The sequence below is a fragment of the Xiphophorus couchianus genome, chromosome 11 (genome assembly GCF_001444195.1).
Source record: "Xiphophorus couchianus chromosome 11, X_couchianus-1.0, whole genome shotgun sequence".
In the NCBI taxonomy this organism is placed as follows: Eukaryota; Metazoa; Chordata; class Actinopteri; order Cyprinodontiformes; family Poeciliidae; genus Xiphophorus; species Xiphophorus couchianus.
In genome coordinates this window covers 2,152,859-2,174,322 of record NC_040238.1, presented here as the reverse complement: position 1 = coordinate 2,174,322, position 21,464 = coordinate 2,152,859, and the positions used below count along the sequence as shown (strand labels likewise).

Sequence of the window (21,464 nt, the reverse complement as noted above, 5' to 3'; positions counted from 1 at the left end):
TTTTGAGTGGAGAAACATGATTGCAGCATAAGGTCAAAGTATTACACTTAATATCCCAAAGATATACAAAGTCCAAAAAAGTCAGAGGATTGAAAAGTCTTTCAAGACTTTGTAAAATGTACGCTGAAGACGAGGATCTGTGTGTGAAGGAAACGTGTCAGATGTGTGTGTGAAGCTGCAGAAAGAGTCGGGTTTCCTGGTAAACCACCATCCAGCTCCACACACAGATGAGATGGAGCGTAATGATCCCAGTGGGACTGGGCGGGAAGTTAATAGGCCAGGGAATCTAACAATGGAAGAAACAGTATTAGCATCGATGTGCCCCAATCTGTAGCAATAAAGAAAATACCAACCAGGAAAACCAGGAACAAACGTTTTTATTACAGAGACACACCCGGTCGAAATGGTTTTCCAGCTTTGCGTCGCTTTGCGATGCTTTCATAGAGAGAGGGAGCTGCATGTGAACGGTGAATACAGAAGCAGGTCATGGCGTGTTGCTGTCTAACAGTTGGTTCAGTAGCTTAAACACGAAGAAGCAGCACGAGAGGCCGGAGCAGACAGGAAGGGATGGAGTGACAAATCTGTTCGACTTCATTTTACTTCTGTTTTAATCCTCACGTTAAGAGGATTGGGAGGAAAATGTTGATGGCATCATGAGCGAAGATACATGCAGATGTTGCACACACACTCACTCACAAAGCCTATCTTTTCTGTGTAACACACACTAATCCTCCCTGCTGAATCCACCGTTTGTTCCTGCGTGCGGGGGAGCATTCTGCCTTCTAACTAATTGTTTCAGATTTTTTATTTCTATTTATTTATTTCATTTCCATATTGGTAAAATATGCTCTGATGTTCAGGAAAAGTCAATAGTGCAAAGTGACCAATGAAGGACACGAAGTGAGGCTACATTTGTCACCATGGCTTTGACAGTGGGTGGGTTAGAGGCAGAGGGGGGCAGCCGGGGTGTGTGTGTATGGGGAGGGGGGGTTAAAGATGAAGCTTTGACAGAAAGAAGAAGCTAGAGAAGAGAAAGGACCCATCTGTTCATCCCTCAGCAAATAACTAGAGCTGGAGAGGGGGTCAGACGCAGAGAATGAGCAGGAGCAGGAAGGTAAGCAGGAGAAACAATTCTGTAGCTTTCTGCTTCGGTTCAGGCTGGTTGCAGTGACCGGGGGTTGAGGGGAGCAGAGGGGCGTCTGGGGGACAGTTTGGAGTCTCTACAAGAACCAAGTTTATGTCTCATGGCAGCATGGTGTGTCTGGAAGACTCGGGCTGTGTGATGTGAGACTGCAGTGGCAGACGGTGACAGAACTGTTGGCGTCGTCTGGGCAGATAAAGACAGAATCACTGCACAGCTGATTTAGAGTGGCTGTCAGTCTGTTTGCATCATTTTATATTTCACTTCTTCACTTCCCCACATTTTAACCACACACTGAAAATGATGTCAAGTAATGCTAAGTATTGTAAAGCAGGTGCTACTTGGGCTGCCTTCAGTGGTGTGCAGCAGAATGTTTGGAATCAGTGGTTTACAAGTCAAAAACTAACAAATGAATTGTGACGGGGAGCAGAAAACCTTGAGTCTCTCAGACAGCCAGCATGAACTGACAGGATTCAGGAATGGATGCTGTGGGCTGCTTCACCGCGTTCTGTTGATCTGTACAATCAGACTGGACCAGGGATCAACTCCAAGGTCAGGGTAGGACAGGAATCTCTGAGAACCAAGTTGGAGTTTGTAGTTGGAATACTGATGTTTATTTTGGACAGTTTTAAAAATTGAAACTTATTTTAATTCCAGCTTTTCATTTAAGTTGACTGTTTAATTCTAACTAATACTGCAGTGTTAGTAAAACCATTTAGACTGGAGCAGACTTAAAATTGTACAAAAATCTGGATGCTAACAAAAATCTGGATGCTAATTCTTTTCGTACATGGTAGAAAACATGACAGGACATTTTCTCCATGGCTACCAATGGTTAGATATCATCTCCAAAATTCAATATTTGATTGCATCTTATCTAACTTATTTATGAAGTATATGAATGTTTATCTTACTTTGTAAAAAGTGTTTGCTGCTAAGCTGCAAATGCTCCTATGGTCTTCAGTTCTTGTGATTGATGGTTGCTGTCCGTCTTCTTTCCTCTTCAAAAGGTTTATGATAACGGGACAAGTTTGGTTTTCGTCCTCGTCTATTTGGGAAGCTGACCATGCAGCTTCCTGTGACTGTTTTTACAGTGAAATTAACTAAATAAAAGCAATATTAGTCTACCAACTGTCTTTTTTGACAATTAATGTACACATGGGTAGTTTTACCGTCCATCATGGCGGAGTGGGCTATAGCACCAAACTCTTCTGTCCTTTTCCCCTGAACAAAATAATTACCTAAACCTGACAGACGTTTTACTTCCCTCAATCTGTAAATCAAGTAAGAAGAGAACTTTGAAGTAGTTTGCAACATGTTCTGTATTCCTCAGTAGCCTTTGCTAGATCATGAATGCATGATTTAGCGTGACGGGACCTTCACAGCAGCACAGGTCTGTGTGTTGTGTTTCAATGGGAATGTTAGCTACCTTCTGACCTTCTCTCTGTTCGCCTTTGGATTCATTTTCTCAAAGCTGCACTCGTTCATTCATTCATCTTCTTTACCTCCCTCCCATCCTTTTTGAAACTGGGAACCCTCTAACTTAATTAAATGAAGCATCTTCAACCCGACACAGCCACACACACGCCCACACACACGCCCACTCAGCAGCACCCTCCCCTCTGTACTCTATGCTAATTCCCTTCCATCTTCTGATTGCATCCCCTTCGTTGTCGACTCCCCACCCCCACTTCTCCGCCCCCAGTGGGGCTACAGTACAAATGTTTCCCGTCAGCTTCTTTCACTCGCAGCATTGACTCAGTTGTGTTGGAGTGACATTGTGAGGTGAAGGTGTTCTAGCTGATATTTCCTGGGAAAAACGGAGACAAAGACGCAATAAAAGTTGGCATGAGATCAGGAGAGAAAGCAGTGATTGTTTTTTCATTTCTTTTAATCCTGCAGAGTGGAGCCAACTGAAAGGTGCTCCCTCTTTATCTGAACGGACAAAGCTGACACACAGACTGGGGCCAGAGGGGGCCAGGAGAGAGTAGATGAGTGGTCTCCTCCTGTTTTTGAACATGTTTCTCTGCTTCCAGGAGAGTCAACTCTGAGGACTTCAGTGAAGAACTCGTTATTTGGTCACTTTCGTATTAAAATATATTATTTAAAGTGGTGTTCTGCTTTCTGGTGCTATAGTCACATGACATTTTATTCAAATCAAATAACCATATCTAACATAAAAGTTACATTTTTGTGAATCCTTACAGAATATTTAGGCCAGGACCTACCTTGGCTTGGTTGATATATGATAGAGCTCTGCCTGTTTGATTTCCATTTCTGCTGATTCAACCATTTGCAGATTTTTCTGCAGAACGCAACACTAAATTATTCATAAAAAATTGTCCAGTTCCAGATTTTTGTGTAGCTGACCCCCAAAATACTGACATGCTATTGGTGGAATTTCATTGTCCTTTTGTACTGATGGGCTGTACACCCAAGCAGTAACCTTTGTGTGCTGCTGAATCAGGGATGTGCACCCTCTAAATTATTGAATAAATATTCAGTTAAACTCAACAAACAAATATACTGAGTCTTTTTAATCTGTTATTTAGATTCAAAGTGTTATTCTATCCATTCTACTTTCCTGATCATTCATGGAACTTCTTTGGGAATGTGGACTGTAGCTGCTAACATTAGCGTTGGGGTTGTTTGTGCCGCGGCTGCATGTTTAGCATTGAGATGCTATTTTAGGCTTGAAGAGCTGACAGGCTAACTCCATCTAACACAATTTGAACACCATTGTCCAAACAAATCGTTTTTTGAAGCAACAATTAACCCCCAGTGGCTCATAAGAAGGAGCTGTGACGTCCATCACTGTAGTTAGCGGATAACGCTTGTGAGTCAGATTTATGGGCAAATCAGAAACAACACAAAAGTTCAGAGGGGGCCAATCAGATGTCAGGGAGGGCCAGTGAATTTTTTCACTGTGGCCCAGTCAGAACTAATTTTGTTTTGTTATAGACTGAAACAACTTTGAACTCTCTCAGTTACATCATGGAGGGAATTACATCTATATTAACAATTTTTTAGTTTTCGGATGTCAAAAGCTGACGTTTGATGATTTGTTGATCTTAAGAAGTGAATATACTCCTAAGGAAAGCCATCTCTTTGTCCTTTCTTTATTTGGCATATTGACTAATTTGACACTCTTCTTTCTCAGCTTTCTTTTTCTCAAATTACGAGGCGATGTATATATCTCCCTCTAGTGGACAAAATATCAAACCCTGTCTGAGGTTTTACTGCGTATGAAGCCCCGAAGTATCCATCCATCCATCCATCCATCCATCCATCCATACATACATACATACATACATACATACATACATACTGTACATACATACATGTAGTAATTTTGTAAATTGGTTTCCCTTCAAAAAACACAACATAAGCTATTTGTGCAGTAGCTTGATCCACAAACACGGCTTAAAATGCCACTGAAACTTTAGATGATATCTGGGGTGCTGTGGTGGCGCCGGGGTTAAGTACAACTCTCATAAGGAGGCCTTAGTCCTTGATGCAGCCGTCACAGGTTTGATTCCCGGAATGGTGACCTTTTCCACATGTCTTCCCTTTCCCTCTTCACCTACTCTCCTGTTTCAGCACTTTCAAATAAAGGCCACTAGTGCCAAAAAACATGATTTTTAGGGTTAGGGTTAGACCAAAGTGGTCAAGTTCAATTCCCCATATGGAAAATAGAAAATCATAACAATCCCTTTGGTAATATGCAGCATGTTACAAGCTTCTAAAATCAGCCTAAACTGCTGGAGCAGCTTCAGCATAATGCCAACAGCAGCTGACGACTTAATCAGGAGTCGTCATGCACCCAGAGGAAGAAGAGCTCTTTGGTAGATGAGATCTCAGCATCGCCGTGGCAGCAGTATTGGCAGATTGAAGCCAGACAATACGGATCACTGTGTGGATTAAAAAAGCAAGTTGACAAACAAACCAAACACTGTGCTGATGCTGCTAGCTTTAGCAGGCGCATGAACCTTGTAGCTTCTGATCTGAACTGTAAGTGAAAACCTGTCTGACAGTTTGATGGTACACCAGAGGGTTTAATACAACCATCCAAATGTTCAAGACCCTTCATAAACAAAATGTCCTGGTCCAAATTCAGACGGTGCTCAGATATGAGGTCATCTTAAAGTTTTAGACATTGCAAACGACTCAAATGTGTTTTTTCTTCCAAAGCCTCCCTGAAGATTAAAAGATTCTAAGCTTGCAAACAGACTTATGGAAAGTAATTTTGATTAAAAAAAGAGGCTTTGTCCTCATTTGACCCATAGATGACTTGTAATATGTGTACATGTATTTTCCCTGTTTTACAATGAAAGGGTTCATGTCTAATATAACTAGATTAGCAAATCTGACCGAAAATAGCAATTTGTATTTTGGGGCCATTTTAGAACTTTGCTGATACCTTACTATACAATAATAAGAAAATGTTTTATTGTGCCGCTCATGGTGGAAGCATGTTGGAGCAGCTAGGTGTTCAACCCTATGATATAGGACTGAGGCGATTAGTCAGATTAACCCTGATTTATCCTGATTAATTGATTTTTTAAAAGAGCATCAACTAATCCAGTAATCCATTAATCATGAACTGGCCTTTCTTTGAGTAGCCTCAAAAAAGACTATTTGCTACAAGTAACTAAGCAAAAACGGTACAAAAATATATATACATTTAGATTTAAGATAAAAACTTTCTTTGTCTGTAAATCTGTTCTACCCAGAACTCCTCAAGTTGTAGTTTTAACTTCACCTGGTTCAAATTCTATAAAAAAAACAAACTCTCTTATTAAGCACATTTTGCTATACAATTAATTCTTGGTTAGTGCAAAAATTAATCAGTTAACCCTCCCTAAAATTGATAGACTAATGGATTAATTAAATAATGGTTAGTTGCTAATATCTTATGTTATTTCACTTTATTTTGAGCCAAATAGCTGAATGATGAACATTCGGACATTAACGCTACAGTTGCTTTGTGTTCCACCAGGGATGGAGATCTGGCTGGCAGTCCATGTGCTTCTTCCTGTCCTCTGAGAGCGAGCGCTGAGTCTTCCTGTACAAAAAACATGCAACCAAGATGAAAATGTGGATTTACATCCTGTGCCTGAGTAATGAATGGATGCAGACAGCTTCTGCTGCCAGTGTGACCCCAACTCCCTCGTCTCAACCCGCTACATCCACCGAAGATGAGAGCACCCAGCTGGTGGTAAAATAACAGAGATAGTTTTTATTAAACAATATTTGATCTGTGAATTTAGGTCACATTATTTTGATACAGCGGCGCATTTATGAAATATATCTGAAGACAAATAGTTTCACCAATACAGACAAGAAGTATGTCTTATTTGGTAGATGTACAGCGTTCAAAGGTAATCTACTTGTTTTTGCAGGCTGCTATGGTAGTCTAGTTCACAAAGATAGACTTACACTGAGAAAAATGAACTCATTAAAGTGAGAAATAATCTGAGAATCACTGTCCACAAACAGATTTCTGACTTTAAATTGAAGTTTCAGTGATCCAAAGAGACATTGTCCTACCAAGTCTGGGGTGGCTCATTAACCAAAAGCGAAGACAAGGATTTTACATGAGAGGCCTAATTAAATAATTGAGGCAGAAACGACTGTTCTCTTCTGCAGGATTGGCTGATCAAGTATGGCTACCTGCCCCCGTCGGACTCCTCCACCGGGCAGCTGCAGGCCTGGACAGCTGTCACTGACGCTGTCAAAGCCATGCAAATATTTGCCGGCCTCAAAGACTCTGGAGTTTTAGGTGAGGACGATGCCCAATGTTGGACTGACGGTTGATCTGCTCCTCTGACCCGAGGTTTAAATGTGAATGTGTCTTTCTGTACTTGGACTGTCTAGATGAGGAGACACTGGCCCTGATGAAGAGCCCACGCTGCTCCCTTCCTGACCAAGACGGATCATCCAAGTTACTGGTTCTCCAGCAGGGGAAGGAGATACGGAGGAGGAGGAGATCTGTCTCCATGTGGACCCGCAGGAACATAAACTGGAGGTTGGATGGAAGTCTATTATAACTCTTCTTACTCTGCCTAATTGCGCATTGGTGTGTATCATTCATGTCGCCAAAAAAATGGTAAATATCACTTTTTTAGACCAACGGAAGGCATGCTAGGTCTGGCTTAAAAGAGAGTGTAAGATTGCATTTCATGTTGGAGTCAAAAGGGTCTGATCAGATTAGAAATTGGGGGCTCGTCCAGGATACCAGAACTTGCAGTGTAGCCTAAATTTGAGAGCAGCAATAGAGTTGTGTCCTGTAGCTGTAGTGAATTCCCAGCAGCTTGTGTGTCTCTACTTAACCTTTGCACTTGACGTCACTCTCTTCAGAAAGCATCCCATTTCATCATGAAGGACGTCAAAACAAGCCATGCCTGCGTTAACTCCTGTCATGATTGTCCAAAAACGGACAGTTGACTAATATTGCTTTTATTTAGAAATGGTCACAGGGTGCTCAACAGAGGCACAAACAGATGAGGATGCAAACCAAGCTTGTCATTTTATCATAAACCTTCTGATGAGGAAAGAAGACTGTGATGGATAACAGCTGCCAATCATAAGAACTGGCAGCCCTCGGGGTATTTGCAGATTTTCAGTAAACACTTTTCATAAAGTAAGAAGATTAATCTTCATATACTAAATGAGTCATCAAGATTAGTGAGACGCAATCAAATATTGCATTATGGAGAAGGTACACATCTAATCAATAGTAAGAAAATGCCCCACTATCATGCTGCCTAGCATGTACAAAAAAACTGGTTAGCATCTAGACCTATGTACGCTTTTAAATCTCCTCCGGTGTAAGGGGAAATGTTGTCTGTGACATATTGGAATAAATCATGTTCAGAAAAGTCAGGAATTCGATCAAATGAACACACAATTCAGTGGAGAGAAGATATGGGTTGGTTTGTAAGGTAGCTACGTACTTTGTAACTATCCCAAATAGGTGTGGTACTTCTACAGACTTGAACAATTAGAAGCCACGGCTAAACTGGCCATAACAACTTAGCAAAACAATTGCATTCTGTTCCCTGTCCATCATGGTGCTTCAAAGTGGTTAGGTGAAGTAGTTGCAAAGTGTCAATAGCTCATGACAACCAATGTTGCTTCATTAAAGAAACATGACAACGTCTGTCACACTGTATGCTGCAGTTATGTGTGGTAGTGTTTATTTCATATTACCTTTGGTCTTTTCGAGAGGTCTGGACACATTTAGTCTTTTAGTGGACTCATGTTTGGATTTAGTTGTCTAGCTAGTAAAAGAGTGAAAAGTCCTGAACCCAGATGGAATAACATTATCCTGTGAACTAAAGCCTCTTCCTGGTCACTTTTAGTTACTTTACAAATAAAAACTACTTCTGTTTTTTGAAAAAATAGTGGCTGAGGATAAAAAAATTAATGTCGATGTCATTTGACCTCAAAATAATACAGAACTGACATTTGTGTTGTGGTGGTGTGCTTTGAAGTACCGTTATTATTAATAAATCACAGTTGAGGCTGATACATTGTCCTTTCTGTTTATTTTGGTAGATGTTTGAATGGTTGATAACATTGCTGAGTCTATTACTGAACACAGATCCTGTGGCCTATGTTGTATGTAAAGAAAACATGTGCATTGTGAAGCTCTATAAAAGGGCAATTATTATTTTTCTTTCACTTTGCCCTTTTCTCCTACTCACATGAGTATTTTCACCCTCTTAGGTTGCACTCCTACCCTTCCTCTTCACACCTGTCCAGGGAGATGATTCGTTCTCTGGTCTTCTACGCTCTAAGAGTCTGGGCAGAGCCAACGCCGCTGGACTTCCATGAGGTTGGTACATTTGTTTAATGGTGCCTGTCTAAAATAAAATAAAATAGTAAATTCACCTCTTGGATTTTATGAAACAAATAGGGACGAAGCTCTAATTGGATAATTAAAGCCTGGATTAGTAGGTTTCACTGATAGAATGTTGTACAGATTATTGAGGCAGCAGGCCGAAATATTTCTATCGACTAAAATGCCAGTGAAGTGCTAAAGTTTGTGGTTGCCATGGATACTTTTGTTGGGTGCTGTACTCTGCTTATTTGTCTTGCATCCAGGTGGGCAGCCCAGAGGCAGCTGACCTGCAGGTAGACTTTCTCCAAGGTTACCATGGTGATGGCTATCCCTTCGATGGAGCGGGCGGAGCAGTGGGTCATGCTTTCTTCCCTTCAGATCCTGCCAGGGCAGGAGGAGTTCATCTGGATGCAGAGGAGCAGTGGGCTTTCAGACAGCCAGGTCAGGCTGCACTTATTTATTAATAAGAAAAACATAAATAATACCTTCATTTTAGAGTGTTTATGCTCTCCCCCAAGAGAATGGTGCCCTGGGCAGATGGCATTTTACACATATTAATCCGCCATTGCACACCTGTTGGCAAAAAGACTCCAACAGTCTGGCTTTAAATAGACATCTGCATGATTGTTTGAAGACCAGAGAAGTATTGTTTTACTATTACGTGCAAGTTAATTAGCTATATTTAAATATTTTTACCAGGGCTGGAACTTTAACACGTTCATTTCGATTTGAAGTTAGAAGCTTATAGTGTTAAAAATTTTAACGCAATTAATTGCTTTTTTTTTTTTTACATACACACTGCATCATTTTTGGTACGCCATAAATTTGATGATCAAAACCATGTTGTTTGAAAACAACACAAGCCAAGCGCACTCGCTACACTTGGATCATATGATTAGTTTTAGCTTCAAAAATTGATCTGATTGGACGCTTGTGTTCAACTTGTGCTAAAAGGAGTTAGCAGGCCAGTAAAGATACTCAAGCCTAAGATAGCATCTCAATGACCACAGATGTCCCCAATGCTAACGTTCCCAACACAATGGCTTGTTCGGTCCAGTGTAGATAAAAAAAGAGAACTAATTGATAATTTTTGAAATTTTCTAGAACGAACAAGGAAAGAATTAATGTCAACATTTCTGAGCTTTTTTCTTCTAGCTATTTTTTCTGAGAATAATCTCAAGTTTGTTTTATGTAAGTGTACTCCTTTTTTTCTATCTACAGTGGCCCCAATATGCCGTTGGACCATCTATGGTTCACGCTTCCAAAGACAGATTTGTTCATGAAGTTCCATGAAAGATCATGGAACTTCTTTAATTTTGTTCGTATGACTCTAATACCACTTTGCACCAATTTGATGGTTGAACAAACACCATATTAAAATCAATAAATGTCTTGATTGTTGAGTTCATATGTATATTAATTCAATAATTTTTACAGCAAAAAGGGTTCTTGTGAATTGAGAATGTTGCTTGTTTTAACGTATCATTTTCAATTAAACAGCAAGTAATTAATTACAGACCCTGGAATTAACTAATTTCTACATTATTGGTTGTGAAATTTTAATTCTTTATGTGTGAATCAGAAACTGGAAATGTTTTGGAGGCACAGTTTAGTGGATGTTAGTGGTAAAAACAATCTCTCCACTCACTTCATGTGCAAAACCATATTTCTTTCTGTTGTCTGCCTTAGATGACCCCGAAGGTTCTTGGTTTGTAGTTGGTTCATTTCTGTCCAACAGCACCATCTTGTGGTCAGAAACGAGCTTTAAGAGACAAATCTACTTTGTAATAAGTCTGGTTTATCTGTGTGTATACCCCTCCAGCTTATGAGGGCACGGACCTGTTTACGGTGTTGGTCCATGAGTTTGGCCACGCTCTCGGACTGGCCCACTCTTCGTCCCGCCACTCGGTGATGAGGCCATACTACCAGGGTCCTATTGGAGACCCTTTGCACTACCGCCTGGGACAGCAAGATCTGGAGCACATCACTCACATCTATGGTAGGAACATCACTGCATCACTACCATGACATGACAACCTTTAATGTGATTGTAAGGAAGCACAAGATAGATGAACCAAAACATAACTTTACAACCTCTAGACCAGGGGTGCCCAAAGTGGGTCCTGGAGGGCCGGCATCCTGCGTGTTTTAGTTCTCTTCCTGGTTTAACACACCTGGATCAAATGATGGCTCATTAGAGGCCTAAGAAGAACATTGACCTGCTGAAAAGGTTGTTACTACAGGGAGAGAACTAAAGCATGCAGGATGCTGGCCCTCGAGGACCGACTTTGGACACCCCTGCTCTAGATGATATAAATATTATTATACTTGAATTATATCTGAGCATCTTCCTGCGCTGGAATGAAAACAGGCAAGGGTTTAGACTACAATAAGGGTGCTTTCACTCTGAGTTCAATTGTCAACTTTGGGACGAAAATTATGTTTGTTCCATTTTCTGCTGGTGCGGTTTGCTTTCACACTGCACTGAGTCAAACAAACCAAACCCTTTGAAGAACCTGTTTACCCCACCTGAGTGGTGACAGGAACCACTCAGAGAAGCAACACAAAAACCTCTGAAGGTTTTTGTTTGAAGACACTGAGAGCAACTTCCTTCTTTGCAAAATGTATATGAAAATAGAGTAGTGTCTGCTTTTTAGTGGCTATAGGATTTCTCTTTTGTCGTTGGTAAAACACCATGAGCCAATTCTAGTGCTAGACTTGCTTGTTTGTATTTTGGTTGTATTTACCCAGAATTCCCTGTGCTAGTTTGATTCCTGCTCTTAGAACGGTGTCCGGTTTGCTTAGTGTTCACATATGCATTTGAACCGCTGCACCAGATCACTTCAACTGAACCCAGATCTTGGTTTTTAGGTGGACCAGAATTCATGGTTTTGATCCTCATCAGAGTTCGATTATACATTCACACCTCCACAAATGTACCGAACTGTCTACGCAAATGAACTAAAGTTAAATTAAAAGGGGCTGATGTGAATGCATCCTAAGAGGTCAATAGAGTACGTTAGCGGGTCTGACAGCTGCTGTTACTGACTGCTGTTTGCTGTCAGCTTTAACCTCCACATTACCCTGCCATCCCATGTCAAAGCCTTGTATTGTAAAGCATGAGAGGATCAGAGGAAGGGAAATGTCTGGTGAAATGTGGAACTGATTGCACCCGAAGACCCCAATGATGAAGGAAAACCTTGGACTTGGTGTTCCCTCGCCCGGACGCGGGTCACCGGGGCCCCACTCTGGAGCCAGGCCTGGAGGGGGGGCACGATGGCGAGCGTCTGGTGGCCGGGCTTTTACCCATGGAGCCCGGCCGGGCTCAGCCCGAAGAGGAAACATGGGCCCCCCTTCCCATGGGCCCACCACCCGTGGGAGGGGCCAAAGGGGTCGGGTGCACTGTGTGATGGGTGGCGGCCGAGGGAGGGGACCCTGGCGGTCCGATCCTCGGTTGCAGAAACTGGCTCTTGGGACGTGGAATGTCACCTCTCTGGTGGGGAAGGAGCCGGAGCTAGTGCGTGAGGTCGAGAGGTTCCGGCTAGAAATAGTCGGTCTCACCTCGATGCATGGCTCTGGTTCTGGAACCAGTCTCCTTGAGAAGGGCTGGACATACTTCCACTCTGGAGTTGCCCAGGGAGAGAGACGTCGGGCAGGAGTGGGCATACTTGTTGCTCCCCATCTCGGCGCCTGTACGTTGGGGTTTACCCCGGTGAACGAGAGGGTAGCATCCCTCCGCCTACGGGTGGGGGGACGGGTTCTGACTGTCGTTTGTGCTTACGGGCCGAACGACAGTTCAGATTACCCACCCTTTTTGGAGTCCTTAGAGGGGGTACTGGAGAGTGCTCCTCCTGGGGACTCCCTTGTTCTGCTGGGGGACTTCAACGCTCACGTGGGCAACGACAGTGAGACCTGGAGGGGCGTGGTTGGGAGGAACGGCCCGCCCGACCTGAACTCGAGCGGTGTTCTGTTGCTGGACTTCTGTGCTCGCCATGGATTGTCCATAACGAACACCATGTTCAAGCATAAGGGTGTCCATATGTGCACTTGGCACCAGGACACCCTAGGCTGCAGTTCGATGATCGACTTTGTCATCGTTTCATCGGATCTGCGGCCGTATGTCTTGGACACTCGGGTGAAGAGAGGTGCGGAGATGTCCACTGACCACTACCTGGTGGTGAGTTGGCTCCGGTGGTGGGGGCGAAAGCCGGTCAGACCTGGCAGGCCCAAACGTGTTGTGAGGGTCTGCTGGGAACGTCTGGCGGAATCCCCTGTGAGACGGAGCTTTAACTCCCATCTCCGGCAAAACTTCGAACACGTCCCGGGGGAGGTGGGGGACATGGAGTCTGAGTGGACCGTGTTCCGTGCCTCCATTGTCGAGGCGGCCAATCGGAGCTGTGGCCGCAAGGTTGTCGGTGCCTGTCGCGGCGGCAACCCTCGAACCCGTTGGTGGACACCTTCGGTGAGGGATGCCGTCAGGCTGAAGAAGGAGTCCTATCGGGCCTTTTTGGCCTGTGGGACTCCGGAAGCAGCTGATGGGTACCGGCGGGCGAAGCGGCATGCGGCTCGGGCGGTTGCTGAGGCAAAAACTCGGGCGTGGGAGGAGTTTGGAGAGGCCATGGAGAAAGACTTCCGCACGGCTTCGAGGCGATTCTGGTCCACCATCCGGCGTCTCAGGGGGGGGAAGCGGTGCAGCACCAACACTGTTTATAGTGGGGATGGTGTGCTGCTGACCTCTACTCGGGACGTTGTGGGCCGGTGGGCAGAGTACTTCGAAGACCTCCTCAATCCCACCAACATGCCTTCCACTGAGGAAGCGGAGCCTGGGGACTCTGGGTTGGGCTCTCCAATCTCTGGGGGCGAGGTCGCCGAGGTGGTTAAAAAGCTCCTCGGTGGCAGGGCCCCAGGGGTGGATGAGATCCGCCCGGAGTTCCTTAAGGCTCTGGATGTTGTAGGGTTGTGTTGGTTGACGCGACTCTGCAATATCGCATGGACATCGGGGGCAGTTCCCCTGGATTGGCAGACTGGGGTGGTGGTCCCCCAATTCAAAAAGGGGGACCGGAGGGTGTGCTCCAATTATAGAGGGGTCACACTCTTAAGCCTCCCTGGCAAGGTCTATTCAGGGGTCCTGGAGAGGAGGGTCCGTCGGATAGTCGAACCTCGGATTCAGGAAGAGCAGTGTGGTTTTCGTCCTGGTCGTGGAACACTGGACCAGCTCTACACCCTCAGCAGGGTCCTGGAGGGTGCATGGGAGTTCGCCCAACCAGTCTACATGTGTTTTGTGGACTTGGAGAAGGCGTTCGACCGTGTCCCTCGGGGAGCCCTGTGGGGGGTTCTCCGGGAGTATGGGGTACCGGGCCCTTTGATACGGGCTGTCAGGTCCCTGTATGACCGGTGTCAGAGTCTGGTCCGCATTGCCGGCAGTAAGTCGGGCTCGTTTCCGGTGAGAGTTGGACTCCGCCAGGGCTGCCCTTTGTCACCGATTCTGTTCATCACTTTCATGGACAGAATTTCTAGGCGCAGCCAAGGTGTTGAGGGGATCCGATTTGGTGGCCTTAGGATCTCATCTCTGCTTTTCGCAGACGATGTGGTCCTTTTGGCTTCATCAGATCGTGATCTGCAGCTCTCGCTGGATCGGTTCGCAGCTGAGTGTGAAGCGGCCGGGATGGGGATCAGTGCCTCCAAATCCGAGGCCATGGTCTTGAGCCGGAAAAGGGTAGAGTGCCTTCTCCGGGTCAGGGGGGGTGTCCTGCCCCATGTGGAGGAGTTTAAGTATCTCGGGATCTTGTTCACGAATGGGGGAAGAAGGGAGCGGGAGATCGACAGGCGGATTGGCGCAGCGTCTGCTGTCAAGCGGGCGCTGTACCGGTCCGTCGTGGTGAAGAGAGAGCTGAGCCAAAAAGCGAAGCTCTCGATTTACCGGTCGATCTACGTTCCCACCCTCATCTATGGTCATGAGCTTTGGGTCATGACCGAAAGAACGAGATCGCGGATACAAGCGGCCGAAATGGGTTTTCTCCGTAGGGTGGCTGGGCTCTCCCTTAGAGATAGGGTGAGAAGCTCAGTCATCCGGGAGGGACTCAGAGTAGAGCCGCTGCTCCTTCACATCGAGAGGAGCCAGTTGAGGTGGCTTGGGCATCTGGTCAGGATGCCTCCTGGACGCCTCCCTGGTGAGGTGTTCCGGGCACGTCCCACCGAGAGGAGGCCCCGGGGAAGACCCAGGACATGCTGGAGGGACTATGTCTCTCGGCTGGCCTGGGAACGCCTCGGGATTCCCCCGGAGGAGCTAGAAGAAGTGGCTGGGGAGAGGGAAGTCTGGGCCTCCCTTCTGAAGCTGCTACCCCCGCGACCCGACCTCGGATAAGCGGAAGAAGATGGATGGATGGATGGATGGATTGCACCATTTCCTTTCCCAGAATACCCTGTAAGCTCTGCAGACACAGCTGCCTGTCTGCATGTTTTCTAGCTCAACATTCCCTTCTCTTCATTGCGTTTGCTTTTACCGTGTTTGCAGGAGGTGTTGGCTGAGTTTTTACTGTGGTTTTAAGGGTTTTATGTGAATAATCCCATCCCTGTTCTGTGAGGTTTAACAAGTTCAACGTATTATAATTTCTGCTGCAGGTAAAAGGAACCAGCTTCTGCCGACAGATGCTCCTCGTCTTACAATGGAGCCTAAGCTGTACCACAGAGCCCATCACCATCATCACAGACATGGGTACGACCTGTACAAAGATAAACTGGGAGACTGTCACAACGTGGAATCATGGAGTTGGGATCAGCCATTCATTCAAAATGCTTGCAGCGTTTACAGCTAAAATTCTATATAAGTTAATTTTTCATAGTCTTTCTTGAAGGTTAGTGATAGCACTGAGCTCAGAGGAAGTTGTACATTCAAGGCTTAAGTGAGTGTAAACGCAGCCAAGGAAACCCAGGGTGAGTTCATTGAAGTAGCTGTGTGTAACGCAGTATAGTAGAACTGAAATGGAACTGAACGACACTTTGACAGTAACAGAAGTACTTTGCAGTGACCAAAGCACAGCACAGAGTCATGAAGTGTGTGAGTGATGGAAATGGACACAAAAGAAAGTTTACTTAATTTATGGCACCAAATGAATCACCATGAGTGCTTTGACTCTGTTTTTGTCCCTTCAGCCCTCCCATAGATCGCTGTAACACCAGCTTTGACGCTGTGGCAAAGATAAGAGGAGAGACTTTCTTCTTCAAAGGTTTGAAAGCTGCTGTGGCTCCATCAGAAATGTTGGAAACAATAAATAAATTCAACATGTCATTATCTCCTTAAATATATACAGCTCTTGAAGAAATGAAGATCCACTGCACTGAACGCCATTGAAAACCTCATGGTTATTCAACCAAATATGAATTTCTGAACTCTTCCTCAGTTAAAACATTAGTATTGTTGTTTCTAAAGGAACATGAACTTTTTTCTTTGCATTATTTGAGTTCTTTTTCATCATTTTGACCATTTCTCATTTTCTGCAAATAAATAAAAAAATTTTGATTGGAATTTCAGAGACATGTTGTCAGCAGTTCATAGAATAAAACAACAATGTTCATTTTACTCAAACATAAGCCTGTAAAAAGTTAAAACAGAGAAGCTGATCATTTTAAAGTGGTCTCTTCATTTTTTCCAGAGCTGTACATTGAGGTTGTAGCTTATAGCAACAGTAGTTAACTGCATGTGCTTCTGAAAACATTTATAGCACAAAAAGACAGAAAGACTAAAAACAACAAACAACAGTAAATAAACCCTATATATCTTTTATATAAATCTCTGTCTTTATAAACATCATCCTTCAGTGTGCTGAAACTAATATTTCCTATTTAAGCTGCTGAGCTGCTAATATTGCATCCAATGAAGACCTTCTGGAGGGACAACTAGAAACTCTTTCTCCAGTTTTGTACCTTCCATAATAATAACATTTGTGTGACATCATGTGTCCGTTGGTGTCGCTGCAGGCCTGACGGTGTGGCGGGTGAACGGTGGGGGTTTGGTGTCAGGGCGTGGCGCTGCGGTCAGGAGGCTGTGGAGGGGTCTGCCCCCTGACCTGCTGCGCCTGGACGGCGTGTTGGAGAGGCATTCAGATCACGCCATCATCTTCATCAGCGGTACACCCCACCGTTTTAACATGTTTACCTGTGCAGTGTTCTGTCCTGACCCTGTTCCTGATATCTGGACTGATCTGCTGAAATATATAATATGAATTATAGCTATATGTAGAAACATCAGTTGGTTCTTTATCACTTTTAGCCAAAGTTATTTAGAGCCATTGTGGGAGGTTCAAAGAGCCACTGGTCTGTGGTTGTCATGTGATAAAATGTTAGAAGGTTCAGTGGGTGTGAACTCTTTTACAGTACACACATACTGCTTCTGCTGCCTTACTTGGCTACTGTGTGTGCTGCTGCAGGCTCCAAGTTCTGGCTGTTCAGGGATCTGGCCCTTCAGGACGGCTACCCTCGGCCCCTGACTGCTCTCCGGATGGGGGTGAGCCTGACCCGAGGAGAACCTGATGATGATGAGGATGATGAGGATGAGTCAGCGCCGGGATCTGGACAGTGGGCCCTGGTGTGGGATCCAGAGGAAGGACCTGTGTGGGGAAAAGTGGGAGATTTAGAGAAAGAGAAGCAGGAAGACAAGTGGAGTCAGCTGCTTAGGGACGGTGTCAGCGGCATCACCACCGACAACGACGGTGAGGAAGTGAATGGTCTTGGAACGTGTTGGAACCTCTGCTCTCATTTTAAATATGAATAGAAATCAATTGTAGTGGAATTCAGTTGGTTAAATGGGCAGTATTATGTGTTTTCCAGCCAGGCACGTGGTTTCATTTTATAGCACAATCAAGTAACTATGTTAACTTCAATTGTTAATAAAAAAAAAAGCTTTATAATCAATTATGACTTAAAAGAAGTTTGACTTCATAATTTAGCGCTTTCAAATTGGTCCTCTGTGTCTTTAATGCTCCTGCTCTTTCTGAAACTTCAGAAACCTTCAGAAAGTCATCACATCATGGCTCTTCTATTAACCCTTTAGCAACCTTTTTTTTTTTTTTTTTTTTTACCAGCGTTTCACTGAGAACTAGCTCCTATAATGAACTCCTACCAGGTGTTTGCTGATTGCTGCTGGCTAGTCTGAAGGAGCTGAGTGAGGGAGTTGTGGGGGAGCAGAGAGGCGGAAGCTTAGAAACTGCAGCTCTTAGGAGGAGCTGTGTCTGGTATGCTTTAGATGAGGAAATAACATTATGACATGATGTAAAGCTAAGAAAATGTGATTTTACATAATACTGCCCCTTTAAGAACAGAAATGTAAAAGGTTAGCTGAGTTTTTCATCTAGAAACTGCTGAGGGTATCAGTGTAACAGTGTCCCTGTTGTAACTTTCTTCTCCCACTTTCAGGTTCTGTTTATCTGTTCAGAGGAGATTCCTACTGGAAGTTCATGTTTCCAGGCTCTGCACCGCAGGACGGGTACCCACGATCCTCCGCTGCAGACTGGTTGGACTGCGTCGACTCCTCGTCCCCGCCCGCAGTGGATGACTTCTCCCTGTCTCTGTCTCCTCCTGCGGGAAGACAAGAGCTGCGGGAAACACGGAGGGAGGACGGGCAAGATGGGGACATGGGAGGGAGCAGGAGGGACAGACATCGGCATCAACCCAAATACAGACAGGACAGCGGGTCACACATCTGGACACAGTGCACATGCCAAAGTAAAGCACCAGGTGGCAGCAAAGCATCTGGGTCTTTGGTTTGTCTGCTGGTGACATGGTGTCTGACCAGGCTTTAGAAAATCTCTTGTTTTATCAGGAAAGTGTTTGTGTGACTGTAACAGAATAAATCCACACTGCAGCCGTAAAGATGTGGTTTTAGTTCAGGTTAAGAGAACTTGAGCATGTCCGTTGGAATGTTTCATGATTGTCTATAATTTGCCTCTAGTAGAGAGATCTTGGCCCAAAATACATCACACATTTCATGCTTTTGTTCATGCAGGATGGAAACGGTTCTTCCTGACACTCGCCCAACTGCTCAGTTGAATTTTTCTTTTTTCATTTTTATGTACAGTTAAAACCCAATATTTACATACAGTGATTAAAATGACACCAACGTATTTTTCTTTCTCGTTGTCCGAAGTTAAATCAGATCAAACTTTCCTTGTTTTTGCTTAATTAGAATTATGAAAATAATTTCTATTTGCTGAATGACAGAAAATTTAACAAGAAATCTTTTTTAGATTTTTATTTTTATTTTTGTAACTTTCCTTGAATTCAAAGGTTTGCATACATTTGGTCAGTATCAGGGATATCTGTCTTTAAAAACGTAAGACTTGGGTCAAACTTTCTGGGCTTCCTTCCATAAACATCTGATAAGTTAATTGACACATTTGTGTTAAACCTGTGGATGTATTTTAAGGCCACACCTGAAACAGGCTGCTTTCTTGTTTGACACGATGGGAAAGTAAAACACAAAAATCAGCCAAGATATCAGGAGGAAAATTGTGGAGCTGCACATGTCTGGTTCATTTGTGGGAACAATTTACTGATGCCTGATGATTCAGTGATGTTGGGGGCGAATTCCTGGTTCGCTGTCTCCACTCTAATTCATCCCAAAGCTGTTCTGTCAGACTGCCGTCAGATGAGTCGTTCTGTCCTCAGTCATCCCTGTCTTTACTTTGTTTTGTGTCCTGGTACACAATCACTGAAGGAACCATCCACATACTGTTCCCACAAAGTTTGAAGCTGTAATTTTCCAAAATGTCCCGTATACTGCAGCATTAAGAGTTCCTCTCACTGAAACTAGCTGAGAACAACTCCTGAGAACCGCCCGTAATTCCTCGTGCACCAAACGATACACTTGACAAACACAGATATGTTGGTCTGATGAAAGTGTTTATTATTAAGGTAGAAAAAAGTCAAACCTACATGGACCTGTAGGTTTGAATTTTGAATTGTTTTGTGTGTGAAAACAACTCAAAACTCAAGGGAAAAAAGTGAACATTTCTGTAAAATTATGGGAAATATTCTTAATCAGCAGAACATTCCACCGGACAGCAGAGGGTGCTGTTTGGTTTACGTATAACTAGGTGCTGCAATTAGCTATTTTGGGCTCTGATTAAGCTTCTACTATTGAGTGTTGGGATCAAATCTGAATTGTAATTTCTTTCTGTATTTGTCAATACATATAACTGCAGTTATGAATGATGAGATGACATGATTTCATGTAATAACTCAGCAGGGTTGTGTGTAACGTGACTTTATTTGGAGTGATGAAAGTGTATTGTGTCCAGTGCAAATGTCTAGTCATGAGTTTTTGGTATGTGATAAAGTTATTACATAGCAGACGCCCACATTTTATCATATGGTCATATATTAGAACATCAGTCAGTATTAAAACAATTACCGACTGTAGGGGGAAGACTCCTGTCAGTTGTCAATGTACCTCTGAGCAAGGCACATAACCCCAATTTGCCTTCCCATCTGCGTACCAGTGTTTGAATATGTGCGTGTGTGGGTGTGTGGGTGTGCGCGTAGGGGTGGGGGTGGGGGTGTGTGTGTGTGGGCGTGGTTGGGTGAATGTGACTGTAGTGTAAAGCACTTTGAGTGGTCATGTGAGTAGAACAGCGCTATAAATTTTACATCCATTTACCTGATAAACCCTAATCCAAGAACATAAAGACATTAAAAACTGGATAGAAGTTGAGTCACAACATCTAGTTCCATCTCATTGTATCAGAACCAATCAGGACCTGTAGTTTTACCTCTTAAGAAGCCAAATAGAGAGGTGGGGTACAAGCTGTTGTGTGATTGGTCAGAATTATGCGGGCTGCTACTCAGCTTCTACAAGCCGGTTTTTCAGCCACAGAGCAGGATGGATAACTTTGAGGAGCCGAGACCTTGAGGAAGTACTTAGTGAAACATTAAACTCCCCCTGCTCTGTTCTGGTCCGATGTAGCAGGAGAATGTCTCACCGATGTCTTTAGTTCTTATTTGCTACTAACATGGAAATAAAAAAAAATAAAAACAATTCTAACTCATTTTAGAAAAACATCTGTTTTTGTTTTCCTGGTGACTTTTATTGAGCGGAGAGTTCACATGGACACAGCAGGTGGCCCACTGTTGGGAATCAAACCCAGGACAGTAACCTAGCAGCTACATGGAGTGCTCACTCTATCCACTGAGTCACTACTGCTCTGAACTATATTTTTCTAAAGTTCGCTGAGTTGAAGCTGGCTTTCTATTGGGAGTAACTGAACCATCTTTGGAGTTTCTACAGTTCAGATTGAACTGAGTTATTTGCTCTTGTGATATTAAAAAGAAAGTACACACTTTTTGGGTTCCAGGATTTTATGTTTCAGCAAGAATGAAAATAATCTACCTTTAACCAGATTGTAAAATTATTCAAATAGGACCTCTACTGTAAAATAACAGTCAGGCTCAGCTACCATAACTATGCTGTGTTGAGATACACAG

The 21,464-nt window shown here is 43.9% G+C and overlaps 1 protein-coding gene across 1 annotated transcript; it reads left to right on the top strand.

The window, feature by feature from the left end:
* Positions 1-1,034: 1,034 nt before the first annotated feature.
* Positions 1,035-19,105, top strand: mmp17b (matrix metallopeptidase 17b). The gene is made up of 12 exons (XM_028030506.1): positions 1,035-1,114; positions 6,141-6,359; positions 6,791-6,923; positions 7,019-7,169; positions 8,873-8,981; positions 9,251-9,428; positions 10,810-10,986; positions 15,609-15,702; positions 16,140-16,213; positions 16,965-17,114; positions 17,414-17,695; positions 18,399-19,105. The coding sequence occupies exons 2-12, from the start codon at positions 6,231-6,233 to the stop codon at positions 18,782-18,784; spliced, it is 1,863 nt and encodes a 620-aa protein (XP_027886307.1). The 5' UTR covers positions 1,035-1,114; positions 6,141-6,230; the 3' UTR covers positions 18,785-19,105.
* The last annotated feature ends 2,359 nt before the right edge of the window (positions 19,106-21,464 follow it).

Coding starts and splice junctions, on each gene's coding strand:
- mmp17b (XM_028030506.1), top strand. CDS start 6,231: ATGAAAATGTGGATTTACATCCTGTGCCTGAGTAATGAATGGATGCAG. Junction 7,170..8,872: donor CGCAGGAACATAAACTGGAG/GTTGGATGGAAG, acceptor TCACCCTCTTAG/GTTGCACTCCTACCCTTCCT. Junction 17,115..17,413: donor CGCCATCATCTTCATCAGCG/GTACACCCCACC, acceptor GTGCTGCTGCAG/GCTCCAAGTTCTGGCTGTTC.